Below are 24547 nucleotides of genomic sequence, written 5' to 3'. Positions count from 1 at the left end.
CAATTTAAAAAAATATATAAAAAATCAGCCCTGGCAAGGTAGCTTGGTCCGTTAGAGCATTGTCACAATAAGTAAGGTTGAGAGTTCCATCTTCAGTCAGGGCACATACAAGAATCAACCAAAGAATGCATAAATAAATGGAACAACAATGGATGTTTTTCTCTCTCCCTTCCTCTCCCTCTAAAATCAATAAAAACAAAACCGTATTAAAAAAAAGAAAATCACTGCTAATTCTAACTCAGGGCCTGGAAATCACTGCTCTGGTCTCATCGTCCCCACCCTGAACTCCTGCCGCTTGTGTTCCGTGAGGTCCAGCAATGAACAGGAAGGAAGAGACCTCAGATTCCTCCATACTTGGCAACAAGGCTCTTTATGGGAGGAGGGAGGGGAGAAAGGAGAAGCACTCCCCTCAAATGCTCTGGGGGTTCCTTCTCGGCCCCCCTACCATAAAGGATGCCTATATGCAACAGCATCGGATAAAGGTGAGGTCCATGGGGCACAAAGATTTGACATTCCCAAAAGAACATCCTTTCCTACAGCTTCCATACAAGCCCTAAGAAACCCAAGAATGAGAGGAGAGGGATCATTCCTGTGGCTCCGCCCTCAGGGCCTTGGTGAGAAAAAGTGAGAGAAGAGAGACAGGGAGAAGGGGAAATGATGACAAGCGAGGAAAGGGAACGAAGAGCAAAGAGCAGGTGGCAGGGGAGTGAACCGCAGCCCGGTTTCAGCTGTAGGTGAAAGGAAGGGAATGTCTTTTATTTATTTTTTATTTTTATTTATTTTATTTTATTTTTAAAAATTTTATTGATTTTCCATAGAGAGGAAGGAAGAGGGATAGAAAGCTAGAAATGCAGACAAGAGAGAAACATTGAGTGACCAGTTGCCTCCTGCCAGGGATGTGCCCACAACCAATGTACATGCCTTTGACTAGAATCAAACCTGGGAACCTTCAGTCCGCAGACCGACGCTCTACCCACTGAGCCAAACCGGTTTTGGCGGGAATGTATTTTAGAGTGACTCAAGATGAGTGGAAATAGCTCAGGGCAGGGGACAGCCCCTGGGTTCCTATCTTAGCTCTACCACTACTTTAGGACAGAGTAATTTAAAATAAGCCACTTAATTTCTTTGGTGTTTTCTCATCCTTAGACAGGAGATGATGGCATTGATTTCTAAGCTTCTTCTAGCTCTCCAGCTTCCCGAGCGCAATCCTGAAATTGCACCCTCATTTCCATCCCCTCCTGCATTTTTCTCTCCTGAGGGACCAGGACCCAAACTGCTACAGTTCAGTCCCTTGTCACCTGATCTTTAGGGACCCTACTCATCTCCTTCGCCTTTTTTTGAGTTTTGAGGCTGAGCCAAAAGGGGCTGCCTCTTCTGCCATGAGGTTTTCTGGATTGGTGCTTTCCCCCTCAAAGTCCCACTGAGTAACACCAAGCCACATCAATTAACGAATCATTGCTGGATCACAGAGGACAGAAGAGATGCTGTTAGAGCAGACAGGCAAATGCTGGTCTGACCTTTAGGAAGAACAGAACAAAGACAAGACAGTAAATTCCATGAACCACAGGTGAGAGAGTTATCTGTCCTGGACCAAATCCCAGAATCAGTTGTTGAAACGTAGCTCGTGAGCTCTTAGAAAGCAAGTGATTGTTGTAAGATGATACATGTTCACAAAAAACAAGTCGGACTAACCTAATTTCCTTTGCCGGTGGGGTCACTAGTCTGTAAGATGAGGAGTCGTCGTAAACCTGCTTCCTCCAAGGGACTGAATTATTTTAGGTGTGCCAATGATGGAGCACAAAATGGCAACTCAACCGAGTTATTCCCTTTATAACTACTTTAAAAAAATATATGTTTCATTGATTTTTTACAGAGAGGAAGGGAAAGGGACAGAGTTAGAAACATCGATGAGAGAAACATCCATCAGCTGCCTCCTACACACCTCCTACTGGGGATGTGCTGGAAACCAAGGTACATGCCCTTGACCGGAATCGAACCTGGGACCTTTTAGTCAGCAGGCCGGCGCTCTATCCACTGAGCCAAACCGATTAGGGCCCTTTACAACTATTTTTTAGCTTCTCTAATTAAGTAAAGGAGAGGAAGATCTGGGGGAGATAATAGATTAACCGAAGGACTTGTGTACATGCATATAAGTACAACCAATGGACATAAAACTCTGGGGAGGGAGGGTATGTATGGGAGGGAGGAGGGGGGCAAAAAAAAAAAATCAATAAAATATATTAAAAAAAAAGAAAAAAACAGTAAAGGAGAAAGTCTGTGTTTACCACTGATGTCTTCACCACTTCTTTTAATATGGTTTTTTATTTTTTAAAATATATTTTATTGATATTTTTACATAGAGGAATGGAGAGGGATTGAGAATTAAACACATCGATGAGAGAGAAACATCTATCAGCTGCCTCTGGCACACCCCAGTCAGGGCTAATATGGCTTTTAAAAAAATTGATTTCAGAAAGGGGGAGGGAGAGGAAGAGACATCAATGATGAGAATCACTGGGCACTGCGCCCGCAACCAGAAACCCGGGCATGTGCCTCGAACCATGACCTCCTGGCTCACAGGTCAATGCTCAACCACTGAACAACACTGGCCAGGCTCTTTACCATTTCTTTAACAAAAAAGGGCAGACCTCGGACTCAGAGCTTTGCAGGCATATAAGTTTTAGCCAGAATTTCTGAACACTAACTATTCTGTATTTTCCATAGTTATTTTTAAGGTTTCCTTTCATTTATGGTACATGATACATTTCCATTTTTTATTTTTTAAATGTATTTTTATTGATTTTAGAGAGGAAAAGACAGACAGAAACATCAATAACGAGAGAAAATCACTGATTTGCTGCCTCCTGCATGTCTCATACTGAGGACCAAGCCTGCAACCTGAGCATGTGCCCTGACTGGGAATCGAGCCGTGACCTCCTGGTTCATAGATCGATGCTCAATCACTGAGCCATGCTGGCTGGGCCATTTCCATTTTTAAAAGTTTCCTTTAAAATAATTTACTTAAGAAAAAACTGAGTAATTGAAAGAAAAGGGTTAGGAAGTATAGTAGAGGGGGTACTAGGATTTGGCAGCAACACATAGATGGCACAGAATACCTGAAGTTGGGGAGACACGGCTGCAAATTAAATGCAGCTGGCAATAGCAGTGGAGAAACCACTTGGTGGCAGTTAGGCTGTCTGAGCCTATGGGCATTCACTACAGAAAGGCCCATTGTTGCCTAGGCAATAGTCATTACTTCACCTTCTCCCTGCTGGCAGGTCTCCATCGTATTTCCTGGTGATATCTGTATGTGACTCAGGAAAACCCTCACTGGGCTAAGTTATTTTTTGTGCCATGACTCTCTGGCAATCAAGAGGAAGCCATGGACCCCCTTCACATATATTATTACCGAGGCATAAATGACAAATGTTATATTGTTGTATGTTAATTATGTATGTCAGTAATAAGGACATACAATATTAGTTTCAGGTATAAAACGTAATTTAATATTTGCATATACTGTATATTTTTTAATATATAAAATACATAAGATTGCAAAAGAAACCAATTATACTGAAACACTGTTAAAATATTTTTAAAAACCCATTAAAATCAGCTGGGGGGGGGGCAGGAGCAGGGTGGAGGGAGTACAATGGGGGGTAAAAAGGAAGACATCTGTAATAATTTCAACAATAAAGATAAAATAATACAGCATCCAAATAAGGAAACAGTAAACATATGCACTGCTTTATTAACATGCTAAAAACCAAGATCTAGCAGTAGGTCTAAAAACTACAATTTCACAGCAGTGGTAAGAGTAAACAATATTTTGGAATGCCTGCAACTACTATGTTGTAATATGAAAATGTTTGTGATTTCTCTTGGTGATAAAGTCTTAGATATACTAGGTTTACTATGATTTGTTGCTTATATTCATATTCAAAGGGAATGCTAAAATTGAGTTAGAGAGTAATAAAAATAAAGATGTAATTTTTTTCTCCTCCCAATTCAAGTGGATCCCTGGTTTCAGCCAATCATTGGAGTGGGGTAGGAGAGTTCTCTTTCCTAGTCCCATAAGGGAGTATCTTCCAAATCTGGGTAATAAAATGTAAGAGGAAGTCTGGTGGGAGGATTGTGGGAAAATATATTTTTTTATGCTTTTAAAAAAGACACACACAAACAGATCTATCAATGCTGATACAACTCAATTCTTTATAAGAGATCCATTTTCTTTCCCCCATTAGCCCACATGTGCTGTTAGTTTCTATTCTATCAATGTACAAATTTCTCAATTCATGGACACAAATCTGATAGGAAACTTGGAAAAGATCAGAGACCCAATAATTATAATCTCTACTACGTAGTCCTGTAAGTGGAGGCTAAACCCAGGACACAAGTAGATTTGGTAAATAAGGATTTTAAAAACTCAAATGACATTAGCAGGCCACAGAGACAAATGCACACAATAACTGAATGAGATTCATCAATATAAAAAGAGATACATTCCTTCCACTCCGTATGAGCTACATGTTTAAGGAACGGACTCAACAGGTAAGTGTTATTCATACTTCTGAGGATGAAAGCAAAGCCATTTCAAATCCCTTCTCATAGGTTCTCTTAACAAACAACAGTGTGGTGAAGGCCTGGGAGGGGGTGGCGGGGGTTAGATGGAGGAGGGCAATGAGGGGGAGATGGGGGACATCTGGAATGCTCTTATCAATAAAGATAAATTAAAGAAAAGGTTCTCTTAAACTTTTAATTTGGGGATAAGAGAGAAAGAACAAAAGGTGGGGAAGGGAGGAGGAGAAGACAAGCCTCTTTCTTTACTCTAAACCTTTTTATTATCCCATTGTGGGAGAACAATGAATGCTCTCAGTAAGGTGAGGGCAAGGAAGGAAGGACTTTTAAAATAAGCATGTTGGATGCACAGGACACATGTAGAAAATTCCTTGGTGACCAGCATTCAAGCCACTGGTTTCAGAGTTTCTGCTCATCTGACCTCCCGGGGACAAAGGTCTCTATGAAACAGGCAGGACTGCATTTGTCTACAAAGCATGAGCCTGCCTGTCCCTTGTGGACAGGATGGAAAATCCTATGCTGCAAAGCTCCTTGGCCGCACTGAATTGAGAGGTGAATCCCATGCAAACCACAGGTGCACTGACCCAAGGCTGGTGGTGGGCACTGGAGATGGGAGGTGGGATGGGAAAAACCTTCCTCTAGCCCACATGTGTCAAACACAAGGCCCGCGGGCCAAATCCGTCCCGCCAGGCCTTGCAATGTGGCCCGCACCGCGCTGTCATCACTGCACTCCGCTGCTTTTCCATCACAATGACAGTTTATGACTGTTCAGTAAACCATTCGGCCCGCGATTTAGGCTGGATTTTAGATTTTGGCCCCTTCTCTGATTGAGTTCGACACCCCTACTCTAGCCAAAGGGAAATACCTCCCCCGGCTTTCTCTGCCGCCAGGTGTCTGTAGTGGACAGCACCGAGTCTGGGGTGAATCCCTGAGTGGAGCAACAATTCTGTTCCTTTTGGAGACCAAATAAATGCTCCTTAGGAAAAGCTGAACACAGGCCAATGCAGGACACCCCACTCTGTTAGCTTTCAGCCCCAGACACAGCCTCTCATAAGCCCATAGTCCTTTCTAGATGTTTCTAAAATAAAATGGGGGTGGGAGGATGGATTTGTCTGGTTATACTGTCCTATTGAATGAATACTCTTCAGAGACTATTGCAATGTTTAGTACAGGTATATTATTTATGATGGATTAAATATGGGCAACCATATGTTTTGAACATATTTTTGTTCAAAGAGTTGGACATTAATATATTCAAAACAATTAGAGCAAACGAGAGACAGAGGAGGTTTTAACCCTGGCAGAGGTGAAGCTGGTTGGAGAAACCCAGCAGCGCTGAGATATGGGGACAGATGTAACTTCCGAGAACATGGGCCACATAAGACAAAACTCAGCCAACCTCTCGGCTGCCCTCACAAAGAGATGCAGCCCAACATGGTGATGTTTGGGGCCAAAGACTAAGATCCACCTCCTTCCTCGCCTGCCAGTGCTACTGTCCTCTAGGCTCAGGAGAGGCTTCAGAAAATTATTCAAAACCTACCTAATTCCTTCCTAGAAAATAGTATTTATGAGAATGGTCTCGTTCACTTAAGCAAGAGTCAAGGTTATGTGTTTAGAAAACTCATTAATAACAAATAACATTCTTAAAGAGACAGACTCAGCCAGGAGCTGGCTGGCAGGAAGCCCACGCCTTAGGCGGCACTGAAAACGGGGCAGGGCTGCTGATAGTTGTGAAGGGCAGAAGTGGTCCTGGTTCCTATCAGTGTAAGCTCCTCTTGATTTCAATTTGATAAGGAATTTCATGCTGCAGCTACTTGAGGCGCAGGACCAGGGAGTCTTAGTTCTGTCCCTTTGCAGACAATAGGGGTAAAAGAGAGCTTTCACTGGTTAGGAAATCGACAGGGCTCAGGTGGACAGTCCTGCTGGCCGAGAGATGGACTCGTCCTCAGAGTTTTAAACACAGGCGACATCTTTCTCTCTGAGGTTTCCGCTACAGAGAATTTAGAATGGCCCCAATTTGTTGGTTGGTTTTTCCATGTTCACCTCTCTCTTTTTTCACTGTCTCACATGCACACACACACCTTTTCTGAACAGATCCCAAGGACTGGCATTTGGAGACAGGCTGCCAGAAGCCAGGGCAGGCGGGATGGAGCTGAAGTTGCTCCCTGTGTCTGGGATCCAAAGATGTTCTCCTCATGGGTAGGGATCCCCAAGGGCTCTGTGCCAGCTCCAAAACACCACCAAATTGCTGGGCCAGAGAGGCCAGCTGAGGAGGGGGGGAGGGAGGGCTTTGTGTGTGTGTGTGCGCGGGCGAGGCAGCCCTTGTCCAGCCCACAGGCTGCTCACTCACATAAAGAATCCTTTCAGAGTTATTGGCTGGCAGGGCTCCTCAGACTTTTTTTTTTTTTTCAGGGCTTGTGCCCTGAATACAAATCAAGTAGCCTCCTGGCTGTTACACAAACTGGCTCCAGTCACCAAGAAAGTGATAGAGAACGAGGCTCCTCTGCCCAGCTGCCAGTGTCCAGGCATCATGGTGGGCGACACCCAGATTTGCAGCTGGTAGCCCCACAAAAGCTGGGGCTTCAGCACCCCTCCCCTAAAGCAGAGCGAGTTCATTCTGGTGTCCCTCAGAGAAATGGTTTCAAGTAGACCAACATGGACTCTGAGCATTCCCGGCTGGTAAGAAGGCAAAAACTGAGATGGCCAGGGAGGTGGTGTTCCGGGGGAAAGGAGAATGAGGTTCAACGTAGTGACACTCTCCTTGTGTAAAAACAAACATTTACCTTACAGTTCTGGCCAAATCCAGAGCTGTGAGAGGGAGAGAAAGTAAAAGAGAGAGATCTGAATATGAAAACCAAGAAATTGGGGAATTCTAATTCTTCTCTGATAGACACAGTCACATCTAAAAACAGGAGCAAAAGCTGCTGGAAGCTGGGTACCTCTAACTCCTGAAGAGACTCATATCACAATGAAAGAGGAATGCAGCCTCCAGGAACCTGGGTGTCAGCCAACCCACCCATTGATGGTTAGATGACTCACGGAGAAGCCAGGGGTAGCTCCGGGCTGGCCTCCCGCTATTTCCAATGCTGCGCTCCCCTCCCGTCTAAGGGTAAAGAGCCTGCCCTTTGGCTCCAGGATGAGTTGGAATGAGGGCGCAACTACAGACGAAACTCCATTCTGGGCCCTCCAATTCTCCCTGTGAAATTCCTCAGATGAGACAAATGGATTCACAGTGCGAGGCCGGTACTAAATGATGAACTGAGGCTACACCAACCAGAATGAGGAAAACTCGAGTCACTGCTGAAGCTGGCAGCAGAGGCTGATCCGCAGAAAGATTGAACAACAGATCAAGAAGGCTGGCGGAGAGTAGGCAGTGACAATATGGCCCCACTCTAGAAACCGAAGGGATTAGTGGCTTGGAGACCACAGAAAGATGCAAGGGGAAACCGCAGAAAAGAACACAACAGGTTTCAAGACAACTGAGCAGATGAGAAACATGGAAAAAGTTCCAAGCTGAATATATGCCGTAAATTCATTCAGAGATTCCCTAGGGTAAGTATAAAAAGTATGTTCCCATCTTGTTCACACTTTCTAAACTGTAAGTTTTTCTCTGAAGCAGGGAGTTGCTCAGTAAGGGGCCCTAGAATATTTCCATGTGATTAACCCATGTGACTATTTAAAAAAAAACAACACTCTGTGACACACCTCGGGTTGAGAAAAATAACTGTAGAAACATCTTCCCTCAAGGTAAAAGGGAAAGAAGGTCAATGACAAAGCTGGAGAAGGACCCGGGTGACCTGGGCTCTTCACATAGCCGTTGTTTTGGCTCTCCCTGAATGTTTTCAATTAAGAATTCGTTGGTGGAATTGTTTGTTCTTTGATCATGCAAATTTTGGGGACTGACAGCTAATAGAGAAGAGGACCCTGGACAGAAGCTCTGGCTCCTCTCCTTGCCCAGCCAGCCGGACTGTGCTATAGCTCAGGCACTCAGTGGGATATTTATAGCTGCCTTTAAATTTACCCAGCTCTCCATAAAGCGAGGTAATGGGGCGCCCTTTACTGCTGCTGGTGGTGATTGTCCTAACAGTCTTTAATTAGCAAAAAGCGTTGGCACAGCCACTTTCAGAGCACTTGATCTTACTGTCCTGGTGCTCCCTATTTCAGGCTCAATAGCCTCCACTCCCTTTGGAGAAAATGAACTTTAGCAAATTTGAAAATGACAGGAATATATGCACACCTATACTCCCTCTCCTCACTCTTCACACCCACAACTGCTAAGAACATCTGAGCCTTTATGATAACTCCATATAACTCATAAATCTCTCTCAGCAAGGGGCCAGCAATTCTAAAAACTGAGGACTACAGCAACCTAAAGGTCACTAGGATCCTCTCTAATTATCTCATTATCCCAGCATTAAAAAAAAAAAAAAAAAAAAAAAAAAAAAGCTGGTCTGGGGTGAGGGTGGAGGCATGCAATGGGGGGAGAAAGGGAACATATGTAATACTTACAATAATAAAGATTTTTTTTTAAAAAGCTGGTAACTTTTTAAAATATATATTTTTATTGATTTCAGAGAGGAAGGAAGAGGGAGAGAGAGAAACATCAATGATAAGAATCATTGATTGGCTGCCTCCTGCACGCCCCCTACTGGTGATGGAGCCACAATCCAGGCATGTGCCCAGAACAGGAATTGAACCCTGACCTCCTACTTCACAGATTGATGTTCAACCACTGAGCCATGTCAGTTGGGCAAAAGCTGGTAATTTTTAACCTATCTTTATAGAGTTAGAGGAGGGCTAGGGCTAGGGATCTACCAATAAGGACACAGGACGGGAAGGGCTCTGCTTTCATGGGAGTGTACAACACATAAACACACATAGCGGTAAATAAAGTAAGAAAACAAAGCGGGGTGATGTGACTGTGACTAGTGGGGCTGCTTTAGAGAGGGTAGCCATGAAAAATCTCTCTCAAGAGACCTGCTCAAGAAGGAGCCAACTACCTGAAGATGTGAGGGAAGATCATTCCAGGAAGAGGGGAGAGCAAAGGCCCTAATGTGGAGAACCAGCTTGAAAGCACTGTAAGAGAAAAAGAAGAGCAGTATAGCTGAAATGCAGGAAATAAAGACGATGACAAAATATGAGGACATACAAGTACAAGAAAGGCATGATGGCTTAGGGCCTATGGTTCATGGTAAGCGATTTTGTTATTATTTGAATTATGAAGGGAAGACAATGGAGCGTTGTAAGCAAACCAATAACATCAACTACTATAATGTCACAAAGGTCACTTTGGTGGCTGTGGGGAACAGACTGTAGAGGGCAAGAGTAAAAAAATCCATGTCTTGAATAGGTTAATTTCTTAGTTTTTAATAAATGTTCTGTGGTTACATAAGATGTTAAGAGGAAACTAGGTGAAAGGCACATGGGAACTATTTAAGATTATCTGAAAGTCTAAAATTATCTCAAAATTAATTTTTAAAAACAAATAAAAACACCCTAATTCTTGAATGAAGAATTAAAAGGTCTAAATTAAGCGTAATATCGAGAGCAGATCAGTCCAGAAAAAAATAGTAATAAAAAAATGAATTCCCTCAATAATTGACTTTTTAAAATATTTTCTTTCTATACTAGTTTCGATATTAGAAAGTAATAGCTACTACCACTGTTACTACTTGTTAAGATTGTCTGTGATTTTCATCACTTCTAATCCAATAATACAATCAATCCCACTTTACACATGAATCTGAAGCTTAAAGTAACTTAGATAGTATCCAAGAGGCAGAACCAGGATTTGACCCAAGTTTCTCTGACTCCAGAATACTTTCATACCGCCACCGGCATCCTTCCCCGCGCCCCCTCCCTAACATATTTTATTTTGTAGGACTCAGTTTGGGGATAAAAAATATTTGTGTTTCCCCAATCCTAACGAAAATGAATAAATTTATACACATTGTACATATGGACCCACAATTAAAGAAGAGATTTATATTTATGTTGGAAATACTTTAAAAAGAATTCTTATTCATAACTCTTTGCATCTGCTGGGCTCTGATCTTGAGGTCTTTATTAATATCTAATGAGCACGAAGCTCAATATTTCTGACTCAGTTGCAGTTGAGCCAAATTTTGTAGCAATGCCAAAGGTACCTCTAGTAGTATTACTGGGAAATGTTTATATGTCCCAAAATCTTTGGGATAAAATCTAGAGGTCATATAAAGGAACAATTAGAAAATTATCAAGAGAAGCAAAAAGAAAATAGCAGGAGACAGATTTATAGTTTGCCTGGTCAGCCTGCCCCCTTCTCTTGGCTCATGTGATGTTTCCTGAGGTTGTGCTGATGGAGGGATGCCATCCCTCCCAATGGAGGAAGGACCCTGTGACCGTACAGCTCACACGTGGCTCCTCCACTCCTCAGCAAGCACAGGAATGTGGAGTCACCTTCTGGTGGTCAGATGCACACTCCCCTTCCTCTCCTTCCTAAGTGGCATATCACAGCATCACAGCAGTTTAGAATTTGGGCAGGAGACAGATTTGAGATTGACAACTGGCTTTGTCACTGCAGCGAGCAGAATGAGCAAAATATATTTCCAATCCTAATCCCAAAGACCCTTGGAGAAAGGGTCTTTGCAGATGTAATTAAGGATCTTGTGATGACATCATCCTGAAATATCCAGGTGGGCCGTAAATCTAATGACAAGTGTCCTTATAAGTCACAAAGAGGAAAGGACAGAAGAAGAGTCAAATGGCCACGGAGGCAGAGACTGAAGTCTAGGAATGATGACAGCCTCCAAAAACGGGAGGAGGTGAGAGGCAAGGAACCAATTCTCCCTGGGGTCCTTGGAGAGAGTGTGGCCTTGCCAGATTAAAGCCCAAACATGTGATAATCTGTTACAAGAGCCTCAAGAAATTAACACAGTCACTAGTTCTGGGATCCTGAGAAAGTCTCTTCAGTTCATGTGCAAAATGGGGAATTTCATTGTATCTACCTCACAGAGCTGTCATGAGGAGCAGGTATGTGAAAAGACACTTTGCCAAGTAGTTACCAACTCCCCAGTAAGTACTGCTTTACCATCACCATTGTTATTGCTATAAAAAAGCAATTATAGAGAAGGATAAACCACAAGGGCCTGTGATGGGCCTGTGAACCTGGAGAGGTGAACATTCCTAAGGTCCGAGTGACTAAAAGGTGACTGTGGCTAGCACTGGCACCACACTGACTGCCCCGAAAGAGGCGGCCTTGGGGGTTTTGGGAGATTTCTCCCTCCACTCAGGCCTGGCAGCCCACAAAGACGGTAAGCCCCAGGAAACTAGCCTCAGAGAAGGGGGAGAAGCCCTTCCATTCTATAGCTCTTTGCCATTCTCATTAAGCATCTTGTCTTTACTTTGCCGAGGTTTTGGATGGGACCTGCAAGGAGAGTGATTTTTTTGTCTGCTTCTTCCTTCTGCTTTCCTTAAAAAGTAGAGTTCTTAGGGCAAAAGAACAGTGGATTCTGAGGGCACTCATAAGAGTGAATAATTCCAGAACAGCTGTGTGGCCTTGAGTCCTCAGGATCAAGGAAGAAAATCCATTCCCTTAGTGATTGTGGGTAGAAATGGCACAGCCACAGCCTCACTTTGGGATCACAGGCAAGAAAAATATCCTTACAGAAAGTTCATGGTCAGGTGACCCTGGAGGGGTATTCACACACGAGGAAGATGCAAACACACACACACACACACACACACACACACCCTTGGTGTGTTCACTGCCTTGGATAGGAGAGGAGTGACTATTTCCACACAGACCATTCTTTATACAGCTCTGTCATCAACTCACCCAGCAACTGATATCTTTCCTTACCTTTGTGGGGAGCCATTCCCATACTATTTTTCTTCTTTCTTCCTGTTTCCCAAAGTCCCCTTTCTATTTTGCTCTTTTATTGTTCTTAACTAAAATGGCAGCACAGAGTATAAAATGGAAAAGGTTTGTCAGTCCAGCAAACAGGAACTGAGTAACAGGGAAAATGTGATCTTCCTGTCACTGTTGGGTCTACTTTAAGGGGCCTCAAAGCCTACTGGAGGCAAGAAAGTACCCTGCCCAAGATGGCACACGTAGCAAACCCTGTGAGACATTATGGACATCTAGTGGCTGCTCGGGGATAATGCCTCAGGGCTGCATGTCAAGGCTGGGTGTGGTCTGGCCCTTTTTACCAAAAGCCCGATTATCAGGCTGGCGAGGCAGTCCTCTTTGAGTCAGTTCCTGGCTGAACTTGTCTTCCATTTCTTATTACGGGTTTGAACTCACTTGGAATGCCAATCTGGCTACAAAGACCCATCTTTATCCTAGCCCAGCAAAGTATAATGATAGCACCTGCAAAGAAGACCACAGGCATTTGGGAATACTTTCCAAGCCCAGGTTTAAATGCCAATTAGCCATACAGAGTCATCTTGACTCAGGGGCTGAGCTCAGAAGGGACAGATTCTTATATTAATTGGCCATGTGGCTTTAGGTAAGTCACTGTGACTATCTGACTTCATTAATGCCATTTGTAAAATTAGAGGTTAAGTTCAGATGATCTCCAAGGTCCCTTTCAGCTTTAACATTTTGTAACATTTATTAACCATACGCCTTTTTAGTAGCTGGGAAAACACTGATCTGCTTTGGCACTGTGGATGGCTAAGTTAAACTAAAGGAAACAGTCTCTTCCCAACTTCATGGCTCATTTCCAAGACTTGGCTCCAATCCCAAAGAATCAGCCTCCTTTACAGTGCCACGTTATCTGGGAAAGGGTAGAAATCATGGGCCATGAGAACTGGAGGAACATTTTAGTCATTTCTTTAATTTTATAAATTAAGAAACTATGGTTTAGAGCTGTGTTAAGATTTCTCACATATCTAATTCGTGGCAGAAAGGGGACTAGAACTCAGGTATCTCAATCTTAGTGCTGCTACCAAGCTATTGATGCAGGCTTTGCCCAGTCACTGGCTGCCTTCTTCAGTTCTCCCTGTCTTTAACACAGCAGCCTGTGTGTGGAACCAGAAGTGAAAACATTCTCAACCCAGCATTTCCCCCTTCTCTTCATCTCAATGTATAATAAGCCTTCCTCTTCTTTTTATTCCTTGGTGCCAACACTTCAAATCAAGGGAGTAGTCAGAAGCAGGGGCTGAGGAGCAACAGTCAATGGCTAGACGATGCTGGGGTTACAGGGCCACTTTCGGTTCAGAAGGGCTGTGTGCCGCCATGGCCCCGCAGCCTCCTCAGTCTAGTTTGTAGCTTCTGTGATGCTCTCTCAGCCTCACTGACCAGCACGAGGACAAAGAAGCCCCATCAAGAACTCCCTGGGCTGCACAGAGCTTGGGTATATTCACTTTCATCAATGAGTTACAGATATTCACCGGGAGACAACATGGTTACTAAGTACTGGTTTGATCCAAGGCAGTGCACCCTTTCACCCACCAACACAGTTATGGGCAGAACCTTTCCTTTGTGGGCCTGGAGCTGTTCAGATGGAGCTGAGTTTGCCTACACCGGCAGGGAACCAGCTCAGCCAGAGAGGAGACCCTCTTTGGCCTGAGGAGGCTGAGGTGGCCATACTCCAGTGTGCTACCTGGATCCAGGCCAGGGTCCCCCCTGGCGCTCTATCAGCTTGATGCCAGCTATGACAGGGAGAGGAGCCTCTAAGCAGCAAGTTTCTGATTCTCCTCCACGGATTCGTCTGGCGAGGTTTACATTTCCTGGGTCTATAAGGTGGTATTGTCCTGCTGCTTTTAAAGAGCCCAGATGGATCTAACTATGATTATCAGGGTTAGACTTACTTCCTTTTCTCTCATTCTTTTTCTTGACCAGTTATTGTGAATGAAACAAGTTAAATAAAAGATCTATTTTCCCATTCCCTCCTCTTCCATTCTTCTTTTTCTCCTCACTGAACTTTTTAATAGTCTTTCCTACAATTTTACCTCCACTATTTACTCAGAGTAGACATGTTGGCCGTTTTGGTGATAGTGATGAAAACACTGGGCTCAGGGTTGGAAGACTGATTTGAAATGCTTGACGGTTGCTTTTCGGGTGCATGTCCTTAAGCATATTATTTGTCTGCCTGAGCCCATACTTTTATCTGTAAATGGAGACAACTATGGCCATTACTTCACTGCGTAGAATGAACAAAACCACACCCTCCCTAGTACAGTGGAGAGCATGAAACGTCCCAGTAAGTGCGTTTGAGTGGATGGATGAAACCTGAGTTCTCAGCAACAGGGAGACAACTCTAGGGAATCCCTTCCTCAACACCTGAGCTCTGCCAGAGTGCAAATCCTGGCTCTACTGCTTACTATGTGACCCTAGGTAACATATTGACTGCAGATGCATAATAAAAATGTCTTGGTAAATGATGGGGAGTCCAACTTGCCAGGACTTCTAGAATCCCTAGCACATATAAAGATGAGGCTTAGGTTACTGGCAGCATACCACACAGAGATACTGTGTAGAGCGCTGAGAAATGCAGGACTTCCCCATTCTTCAGCCAATAGCCCACGTGCAGGTGATTTAAGCCAGCTTGCCAAGGTGGGGCGGTGTTGCGGGGGAGGGGTCTAGACCTAGCCCCAGAGAGAAATCGATGTGAAACCCAGGCCGAATTATACCAGACTGGCTTCCAATGGCTTAGCCCCACCCTAACTAGGCACAAAGGAAGGGGTTACCTTTTTTGGGTTGGAAAACTGCTAACCTAGTCTTGTTCTACTGGTCTATCTAGTGCCCCAGGGTCTCCTCTCACTACAAACAGGGGCAACTTGCTGCAGAGTTCTTTTCAGGAAGTCCCGGATCAGAAGAGGAGCTGGTGAAGCTCATGGGCAGGTTTAAGACGCCCCCTCCCCTCCTATCCTCTAGGGCGGGGGCGGGGGGAGCAAAGGGGATCACAGGGCTGTGGAGAGGGAGAAGCTGCGGCTCCATGAATGAAATGATTGTGCCCTGGGTCCTGGGAGTTCCAGTCACCTCCATCCTGTCTGCCAGCTTTAGTGCTGTCCCAGGTTGCCATTCCCCAGCGCCCCGCGCTTGGTCTTTCCTTCCACCGTTTGCCTCCCCGCAACCCTTTGGTAACTATCATTTAGAGCCCCAGTTAAAGCCGCGGAGGGGTGAGGAGATCTGCGAGGGAGGGGCAGGACGGAGAGGCCAGGGTGCAGCGCTCAGGCTGCCGGTCTTCGCCCCCCCCCCCTCCGCCGCCCCCGCGTCCCCCGTGCGGCTCCAAACTCTGCGCAGCGGCCGGCGCGCGCGGCCAGGGGCGTCAGCAGCCGGCGGGGGAGAGGATGACGCGGGCCGGGCGGGAGGCTGGCCAAGCCGCCGCGTTCCGGGTTCCCGACCCGTGAGCCCACCTCGCCGGGTGCAGGGGTGCCAGGGGGTGCCCGGCGCCGGTGTGCGGGCGGGGGCGGGGCGGTCTCCCCGCAGCAGCCCCGCGCCAGCCTATCAACAGCCGCGCGGCGGCTCGGGCTCCCCGCGACCGCCCGGACCGAAATAGCTGCGGACGCCCGCGACTCGCGCGCCGCTCACACCGCTCGCCCGCCGGCTCACGGCCGCTCCCCGCGCCCTTTCCGGGCGGAGGAAGCGGTCCGGGAGGGGGCGGTGGTGGTGGTGGGGGAGAGTGGGAGGAAGAGGAAAGGAGAGGGGGGAGAGGAGGAAGTGGGACGGGGTGAGCGGGCGGCGCTGGAAGGCGCCCGTTAACCCCTCGAGGGCGGCGGCGGCGGGCGCGCGGTCCGCACCGGAGCGCCGCATCGCGCGAACCTCCCGAACAGGATGCGTCAGCAGTGCCTCCCCGCTCCCACTGAAGGACAAAAGGATGCGAGAGCCGTCTGCGCGGCCGCCGCCTGCCACACCGCCAGCCCGGCGAGAGGACACCGTGGGCGCCGCGCGCAGGGGCCCCGCCGCCGCCGCCACTAGCGAGCGGGGAGCATGTCCCCGGGCCCCGCCGCGCTCCCCGCAGCCGCGACCCCCGCTGCTCACGCCGCCGCCGCAGTCCGCGGGCAGCGCGGCCACTGAAGGCGCCGGGAGCCGCGGCCCCGAACTCGTCCGCTCCGCGCGGAGCCAGGGCCGGAGGCGCGCCCGGGCCCCGGCTGCGGCGGGCGGTGACGCCGGCCCCGCGCCCGCCCCCGGACTCCCCGAAGGGGCCTGCGGAGCGGGCGCGCCGCTCCAGCCCTCGGACCCGGCCCCCCGCCGCCGCCCTTCGGGGCTGGCCGGATGACCGCCCCCCGGCCGGCGGCCCGCGGGCGGGAGCAGCGGCCCGGGCTGTCGCTTTAACCCGTGAGCGGCGGGGAAGGGGGTGTGTGTCTGGGGAGGCGCCGGAGCCGCGCCGCCGCCTCTTAACTCTCGCGGCCCCGCGAGCCAACGACTGCACCAGCCGCCGGGGCGGCCGCGCGGAGCAGAGCGGGCGGCGGGCAGCGGGGCGGCCTGGGCCGGGCGCCCTCCTCCCGCCGGGGCTGCCCGGGAGCGGGCCGGGGCGCCGGGGGCTCCCTCCGGCGATGAGGCGGCTTCCCCCCCGGCTGGGGCGAGCCGGTGCCGGGATCCAAGGACAAAGCCGGGAAGCGCGGTGGCGCCGCTCCTCGGGCTGCGGGGGGAGCATGCACCTGCATAGCCCGCCGGGCCTCGGCTCTCCCCGGCGCCTCAACTCCGCGGCTCCGGCATAGCCGGCTCCTGGATTACTAGAAGCCATTTTGTCTCCCCCCTCCCCTGTCTCCCCTGCACCCCGCCCGCCCCCTCTCCTTCCCCCCTTTGTTAATTACAACTGAGAAGTGAGAATGGGATCGCGGCGGCCGGCTCCGGGGGAGACCGATTAAGGACAGCACGCCAGCTCCTCCCTGCCTTCCTTCCGAGGTAGGTGACGACGAATCGCTGGGTGGGGATGGCCGCGGCGGGCGACCGAGTCAGTTTGGCGAGGGGCTTGCTTTGAGGGGGGCTGGCAGCCGAGGGGCCCCTCTTGAGTTTGGCATGGATGGTATTTCTGGCCGATCCGCTCCGTCTCTCTAACCGCCCCTCCCCACCTCCTTCTCCAGATGGAAAGAGGCGCTCCTAGCTCACTTAAGCCGGGGTAGGGCTGGTTCTCCTTTCCGAGCCAAAATCCCGGGCGATGGTGAATTATGAACGTGCCACACCATGAAGCTCTTGTGGCAGGTGACTGTGCACCACACCTGGAATGCCGTCCTGCTCCCGGTCGCCTACCTCACAGCGCAAGTGTGGATTCTGTGCGCAGCCATCGCTGCCGCCGCCTCCGCTGGGCCCCAGAACTGCCCCTCCGTCTGCTCGTGCAGTAACCAGTTCAGCAAGGTGGTGTGCACCCGCCGGGGGCTCTCCGAGGTCCCCCAGGGGATCCCCTCCAACACCCGGTACCTCAACCTCATGGAGAACAACATCCAGATGATCCAGGCCGACACCTTCCGGCACCTCCACCACCTGGAGGTGCTCCAGCTGGGCAGGAACTCCATCCGGCAGATCGAGGTGGGGGCCTTCAACGGCCTGGCCAGCCTCAACACCCTGGAGCTGTTCGACAACTGGCTGACGGTCATCCCCAGCGGGGCCTTCGAGTACCTGTCCAAGCTGCGGGAGCTCTGGCTGCGGAACAACCCCATAGAGAGCATCCCCTCTTACGCCTTCAACCGCGTGCCCTCCCTCATGCGCCTGGACTTGGGGGAGCTCAAGAAGCTGGAGTACATCTCCGAGGGGGCTTTTGAGGGGCTGTTCAACCTCAAGTACCTGAACCTGGGCATGTGCAACATTAAGGATATGCCCAACCTCAGCCCCCTGGTAGGGCTGGAGGAGCTGGAGATGTCAGGGAACCACTTCCCCGAGATCAGGCCTGGCTCCTTCCATGGCCTGAGCTCCCTCAAGAAGCTCTGGGTCATGAACTCGCAGGTCAGCCTGATTGAGCGGAACGCTTTTGACGGGCTGGCCTCTCTTGTGGAACTCAACTTGGCCCACAACAACCTCTCCTCTCTGCCCCATGACCTCTTCACGCCCCTGAGGTACCTGGTGGAGCTGCACCTGCACCACAACCCCTGGAACTGCGACTGTGACATTCTGTGGCTCGCGTGGTGGCTTCGGGAGTACATACCCACCAACTCCACCTGCTGTGGCCGCTGTCACGCGCCCCTGCACATGCGGGGCCGCTACCTGGTGGAGGTGGACCAGGCCTCCTTTCAGTGCTCGGCCCCCTTCATCATGGACGCCCCGCGGGACCTCAATATCTCCGAGGGCCGGATGGCGGAACTCAAGTGTCGGACTCCCCCCATGTCCTCCGTGAAGTGGCTGCTGCCCAACGGGACAGTGCTCAGCCACGCCTCACGCCACCCCCGGATCTCCGTCCTCAGCGACGGCACCTTGAACTTCTCCCACGTGCTGCTCTCAGACACGGGGGTGTACACGTGCATGGTGACCAACGTGGCAGGCAACTCCAACGCCTCGGCCTACCTCAACGTGAGCACGGCCGAGCTCAACACCTCCAACTACAGCTTCTTCACCACGGTCACGGTGGAGACCACCGAGATATCGCCCGAGGATACGACGCGCAAATACAAGCTCGCCCCTACCACGTCCACTGGCTACCAGCCGGCATACACCACCTCGACCACGGTGCTCATCCAGACCACCCGTGTGCCCAAGCAGGTGGCAGTGCCCGCGACGGACACCAACGACAAGATGCAGACCAGCCTGGACGAGGTCATGAAGACCACCAAGATCATCATCGGCTGCTTCGTGGCGGTGACTCTGCTGGCTGCCGCCATGCTGATCGTCTTCTACAAGCTCCGCAAGCGGCACCAGCAGAGGAGTACGGTCACCGCCGCCCGGACAGTTGAGATTATCCAAGTGGATGAGGACATCCCAGCGGCGGCATCCTCGGCGGCAGCAGCAGCTCCATCCGGTGTATCAGGTGAGGGGGCAGTGGTGCTGCCCACAATTCATGACCATATTAACTACAACACCTACAAACCAGCACACGGGGCCCACTGGACAGAAAACAGCCTGGGGAACTCTCTGCACCCCACGGTCACCACTATCTCTGAACCTTATATAATTCAGACCCACACCAAGGACAAGGTACAGGAAACTCAAATATGACCCTCCTCTCCCCCCCAAACTCACAAAATGCAATAGAATGCACACACACACACAAAAAAGACAGCAACTTTTGTACAGAGCGGGGAGAGACTTTTTCTTGTATATGCTTATATATTAAATCTATGGGCTGGTCAAAGAAAAGATTATATTAAAATTTAAAGACAAAAAAATCCAAACAAAACTATTTTCTAACTTGTAAGTTCTATTTAAACAGGGAGTGGGGTTCTTGGGAATGCCGTGGGGGGAGGGGGGGAGGGGGTAGAAGCCACAGGTCAGCTTGCTATGCTGCCAGAAGGCGTTTCTGGTATAAGGTTGAACGTGCTAAGCTAAAACAAAGTAAGACATCAAACAGAACATCCCTAAAGAGGCAGGGTGTGGGCTGCGGAAGGGTGGGGAGGTAGACTGAATCTGTCATTTTTTTTAGAAGATGCTTCAAATGATACAGGAATATCCATTTCTTACAGACACCTTTCTTACACTGAGAGCTGTCTTTGCAGATTTATCTTATTTTAAAAATACAAAAAGGCACCAAGAATTTGTACTGTGCTAAAATGTTGAGAGGCAATACTTTTTTTTTTTTTTTTCTTCAAAGGCCAAGGGGAAGATAGATCTGTAAATGTATGTTAAACAGGAAAACCACACACATTCAAATGAATCCTTAAAGGGGCTGAGTCTTTATGTCTGTCCATGTGGGCGAGTCTTCTTGGTTTGTGCACTGGGACACGCGTGTGCCCTGCCTGAGAGCGCTTCGCTTCGGAAAGGAGCAGAGAGGGAAGGGAGCTGGCGTAGCTCTCATGCTTCCACACTGCACCAGATTCCTGCAGTCAGGCTTAACCCAATCTGCTCAAGGCAAGTGTCTATTCAGGGTTTCCCAGGAGAAGGAGGAGGCCCCCGAAGTGGGTGCGGCGACAGCGGGGGAGGGAAGGGAGAGCCATGCAGAGAGAATGTACTCGCAGGAGGCCGTCAATTAGCATCGTGCCGTGTCCACCTGTTGTTCCCGTATCTGACAAATGATTGTAGACAATGATGGCATTTGATGATTTTTTGAAAATGGTTTTGTTTTATGGCGGAGGGGGAGGAGGCTGGGAGTGGGGCGCTTGGGGGAGTGGAAGCTTTTCTCATGCTTGTGATTCGGTGACTATTCTAAATGCTGATTCATTAGGGGTTATTACAGCTGATGTCAACTAGTTGTCGTGATGGGGTGGGGGCAGAATACAAGTAGAGGAGAAAAAGGAGAGAGAACAAGGGCACAGGCTCATTTAAAGTAAAATGAAGCCTTTCCCAAAAAGATGTGAAATCCACAGGAAAAAGGGAATAGGCATGCACACGAAAGTAAGTTCCGCATGGAGTCCTGCTGGATGCAGCGCAGGGGGAAGGCTTCCCTCTCCCAGGCCTCCCTCAGGAGGAGGCCGGAGGTAAAGGGGGGGCATGTGTGGGGGAGGCAGAGATCTCTGTTATTCTGGTCCAGTTAATGCTGTACTTTCTTTCATTTCTTATTTTAGCTTTAAAAGGAAATAAAGGGTTCAGATTTGAAAGGGGGTGGGGCGGGTGGGGGGGAATGCCAACAAAAGAACATTGATTGTAATGTGAGAAAAGTGTATTTTTGTATTTTAATAAATATTGTTCAATTTTTAATTCAATGTTCCCAAAGGGTTAACTTGAGTAAGATTACCCTGAACTTATAAATTCTTATGAGCATTGACGAAGTCATTTCTATTTAAAGAAAAAAAGGGAAGGGGAGGAGGGGAGAGGTGAGGTGGGAGGCGAAAACAATGTTACACTTTTTAAAGTATGGGAAATGCTGAAGCTGTCAACAACCTTTCCTTAGCTTAAATAAAAAACGCCCCGATTCCAGTGCACCTTCCATGAGCTAAGCGTGTTAGTCCCTGGCGTGGTTGGGGGCAGAACCACATTCCTTCTGCCCTGGGAAAGCAGGGTAAATGGGTCAGCTCCAGCTCCTGGGCCCTGGCCAGAAGGTAAAAGCCACCTCAGCAGAAGCTGCTCAGGCAGCACCGGTTCGACCCCGGGGGACCTGGATTTAAGAGGTCTGCAATAATGTTGTTTGGCTTCAATTTCCCACAGGCGGTGTTGCTCTGGTGTTAAATAGTCAAACACGCATTGTGGTGGTGGGTGTCTGTGTCTCGATGCTTCCTGAGTAATGAGGCCCAGGGAGGCTGCGTGAACGGGGACCCTGCGTCTCTCTCTTCAGCGCTAGTGTTTGTACTAATGCAGGGAATCGGGACTGAGTGGGTGTGATATCTCTGGCACAGAACAGGAGAGAGGCAGGCAGCACTTTGCAGCAGTTGGCTAAGAAATGCCTAAGAAAGGGCCAATTCTTAATCCTCTTGGGTGTATAGACACCATTTCTGGGAATCGGGTTTTGTGGAAGCATATATGCCTGGGCACACAGAAACCGCCACTCCCATTTCTAGGCTCCCTACCTCCATTGAAGAGAGCAAGCTGCGGCAGAGCGAAAGGGGGGACTTGGCTAGGCCCAGGCGAAAAGGCGAGAAATGGCCTCCTGGTGCCACAAGACACAGCTGAGGCTGTCGGGCTGCTTGGAACGGTTTCAGAGGCAGTTGTGGAAGGTGCTGCTTCAGAGACTTCCTAACACCCCTCCTTTCTGGACAGCTGTTTGGACGGTCAGGGCATCACCGTTTCTCTGGAATAACAAAGGGTCTGTGGGCCAACCAAGGTCTGATTGGAAAGGTAGGAGAACGGTCTGAAACATTCCTGGGGAAGAGCGCTAAGAACAAATGCATTGGTCGTGGGGGTGGAGCAAATTTAGGACTTGGAATCCGAGCAAGACGTGCTTTTCAGAAAAGACTTCAGAGGAATTGGGGGTGGGAGGGGGGCAGGGGACTGAGCTTAGGGTTCCTGGAAGGCGGCAGGTAGTTCCTTTCCTCTCTGGGCCTCCTAGACCTGACACCACCCAGCTTTCGGAGCAGTAACCCCCCTTCGCAGCGGGTACCTGGGACAGCTCCTCAGAGGAGTCCCACAAGCACGGGGAGGGCAGCTGTGTCACTGACTCATCCGAGAGCCTGGTCCCACTGTAGCGTTTGTTACCCGAGAACAGAACATGGGTTGGTAGCTCTTTAGGGGCACAGTTTTAGCAACATGTTAGAAGAAAAGACTCTACTGCTGATTATATGCTTAGAGAATATTCATTATAGATTTCTTTGAAAGGCCATGAAAAATCATTTCATCTAATCCCTTCACATTTTACCATCAAGGAAACCAAGCCCCAGAGAAACTGAAAGATATATCCAAGGTCACAGAGCTAGTTAGTGGAAGAGGTGGGACTGAAACCCAGGTCTCTTGACTCCCAAGCCAGATGTGCTCTCTCACTGGCCAGCGGGAACACATTTCTTTCCTGTCCAATGTGCAGTGAAGATGGGACCTGCTCACAGATATCTCTGTGTTCTCTTCTCCTTCCTCTTAGAGCTGCTCCATCTCTTTCAGAACTGGCTCTACTGTCCTCAAGGCCTGACCAGAATTCTGACCACAGGGGCCTGACAGCTGGCCCAAGACAACTCTGTGCTCACTAAGGAGCTAGATTCTCAGAATTGCATGAAACAGCTTCCCGATTCTCAGGTTCAGTGGCAAACAGAAATTACAGGAGCCCACAGAGGGTAACCACTGCCAGGGAAAGAGTGAAGTGGGTAAGACAGTATGTCACAGTGGAGAAGGTGGCTTGGATCTTTGCAGAGTAGAGGACTGACAGAGGGTTTAAAGCACCCACCAGGTTAAGTTCTCCGTAGCAGAGTGGTTTCTCTTTGGCTCAACAATCAGACTCTTGGCAGGCTCCTTAACTCCTCTCCTCCATTGTTTCTACCCCAGCCCCAGCTCTTTAAATGCCATGCTGTGCTGTACTCCCATCATCTGCTTCAGGGCCTTTTCTTCAGTGCAATGCCGCATCCTATTTTCAATGAAGGTAGAGTAGATAGGCTAATTTCTAAGGCCTAGAGACACTAGCTTTATCATGGATGTTTAATATGTATTGAGGCTAGCAACTTGCTGGGTGCTAGGTGGAACAACATAACAAAGAGGTCCAGAGTCCATGGCCATTAGCAGGAGAGCTCTGGCTTCACTCAGTGGGATGGGATAGACTGGGAGAGGGCTGAGGGGGCCACAACCTCAGGGGGCCAGAGTGCTCAACTAATGCTTCTACATTTTGTTGCAACAATGCAGCAGGGACTTAAAATTAGAAAAGCAGAGAGGGAGGGGGAGGAGGAAGGGGAGGGCAGAAGTAGGGAGGGAGGGAAGGACGGAGAGAGAAAATATACGGCCAAACATATGTCTGATTTTATCTCCTCTGCTAGCACTCAGTGCTCTATGCCGTCAGCTAATACAGGCACTGCTCATGCCATTTCTAAATCCTGCCTCAGCTAAACTGTAAGGCTGCCTTTGCCTCAGAGCACCTCTCTTGGTCTCCATCCATTCAGAAAGTACCCTTCCCCTCAGAGGGAAGAATGGCTTGGGCAGTGGATTAAGTTGTTTGGTCTTTTAAATTAAATTGCTTCTTGGAGTCGGGATAAAGTTCAGGAACAGATCAGTGGAATAAACATCTGCAAAGCAATAGAGCATATCACTTCTAAGTATAGACCTGGAGCCATACTCTTCCTGGGTTGAATTCTAGCTCTGGCACTTACTAGAAGTGTGACTTTGGACAAATACTCTTTCTTCTTCTGTAAAATGGACATAATGTTAGAATTTATCTTACTACTTCATGGGCTATTGTGAAAATTGAAATTATAGGTATAAAATCACAGTTATTACAGTGCCCGACATCACCTAGTAATGCTATATAGTGGTAGTTATTTCATGATATATTTAAGGGGATAGGCCAACTGCCTAGCCCTCATCACCACGTTTATTCTTGAATCCCTTCCATGC

General features: G+C 48.8%; 2 protein-coding genes across 2 annotated transcripts in view; one reads left to right on the top strand and one right to left on the bottom strand.

Annotated features, from left to right (window-relative positions):
* Positions 1-24547, bottom strand: part of SND1 (staphylococcal nuclease and tudor domain containing 1) — a 447851-nt gene that overhangs the window by 42806 nt on the left and 380498 nt on the right. The gene's annotated exons all lie outside the window — the stretch shown is intronic.
* LRRC4 (leucine rich repeat containing 4) lies at positions 16218-20955 on the top strand. The gene is made up of 2 exons (XM_036426070.2): positions 16218-17413; positions 17593-20955. The coding sequence occupies exon 2, from the start codon at positions 17693-17695 to the stop codon at positions 19649-19651; it is 1959 nt and encodes a 652-aa protein (XP_036281963.1). The 5' UTR covers positions 16218-17413; positions 17593-17692; the 3' UTR covers positions 19652-20955.

This window comes from Pipistrellus kuhlii, unplaced genomic scaffold (assembly GCF_014108245.1).
Source record: "Pipistrellus kuhlii isolate mPipKuh1 unplaced genomic scaffold, mPipKuh1.p scaffold_m20_p_10, whole genome shotgun sequence".
Classification (NCBI taxonomy): Eukaryota; Metazoa; Chordata; class Mammalia; order Chiroptera; family Vespertilionidae; genus Pipistrellus; species Pipistrellus kuhlii.
The sequence above is the reverse complement of the archived record's forward strand: the minus strand, read 5'-3'. Positions and strand labels throughout refer to the sequence as shown.

Coding starts and splice junctions, on each gene's coding strand:
- LRRC4 (XM_036426070.2), top strand. CDS start 17,693: ATGAAGCTCTTGTGGCAGGTGACTGTGCACCACACCTGGAATGCCGTC.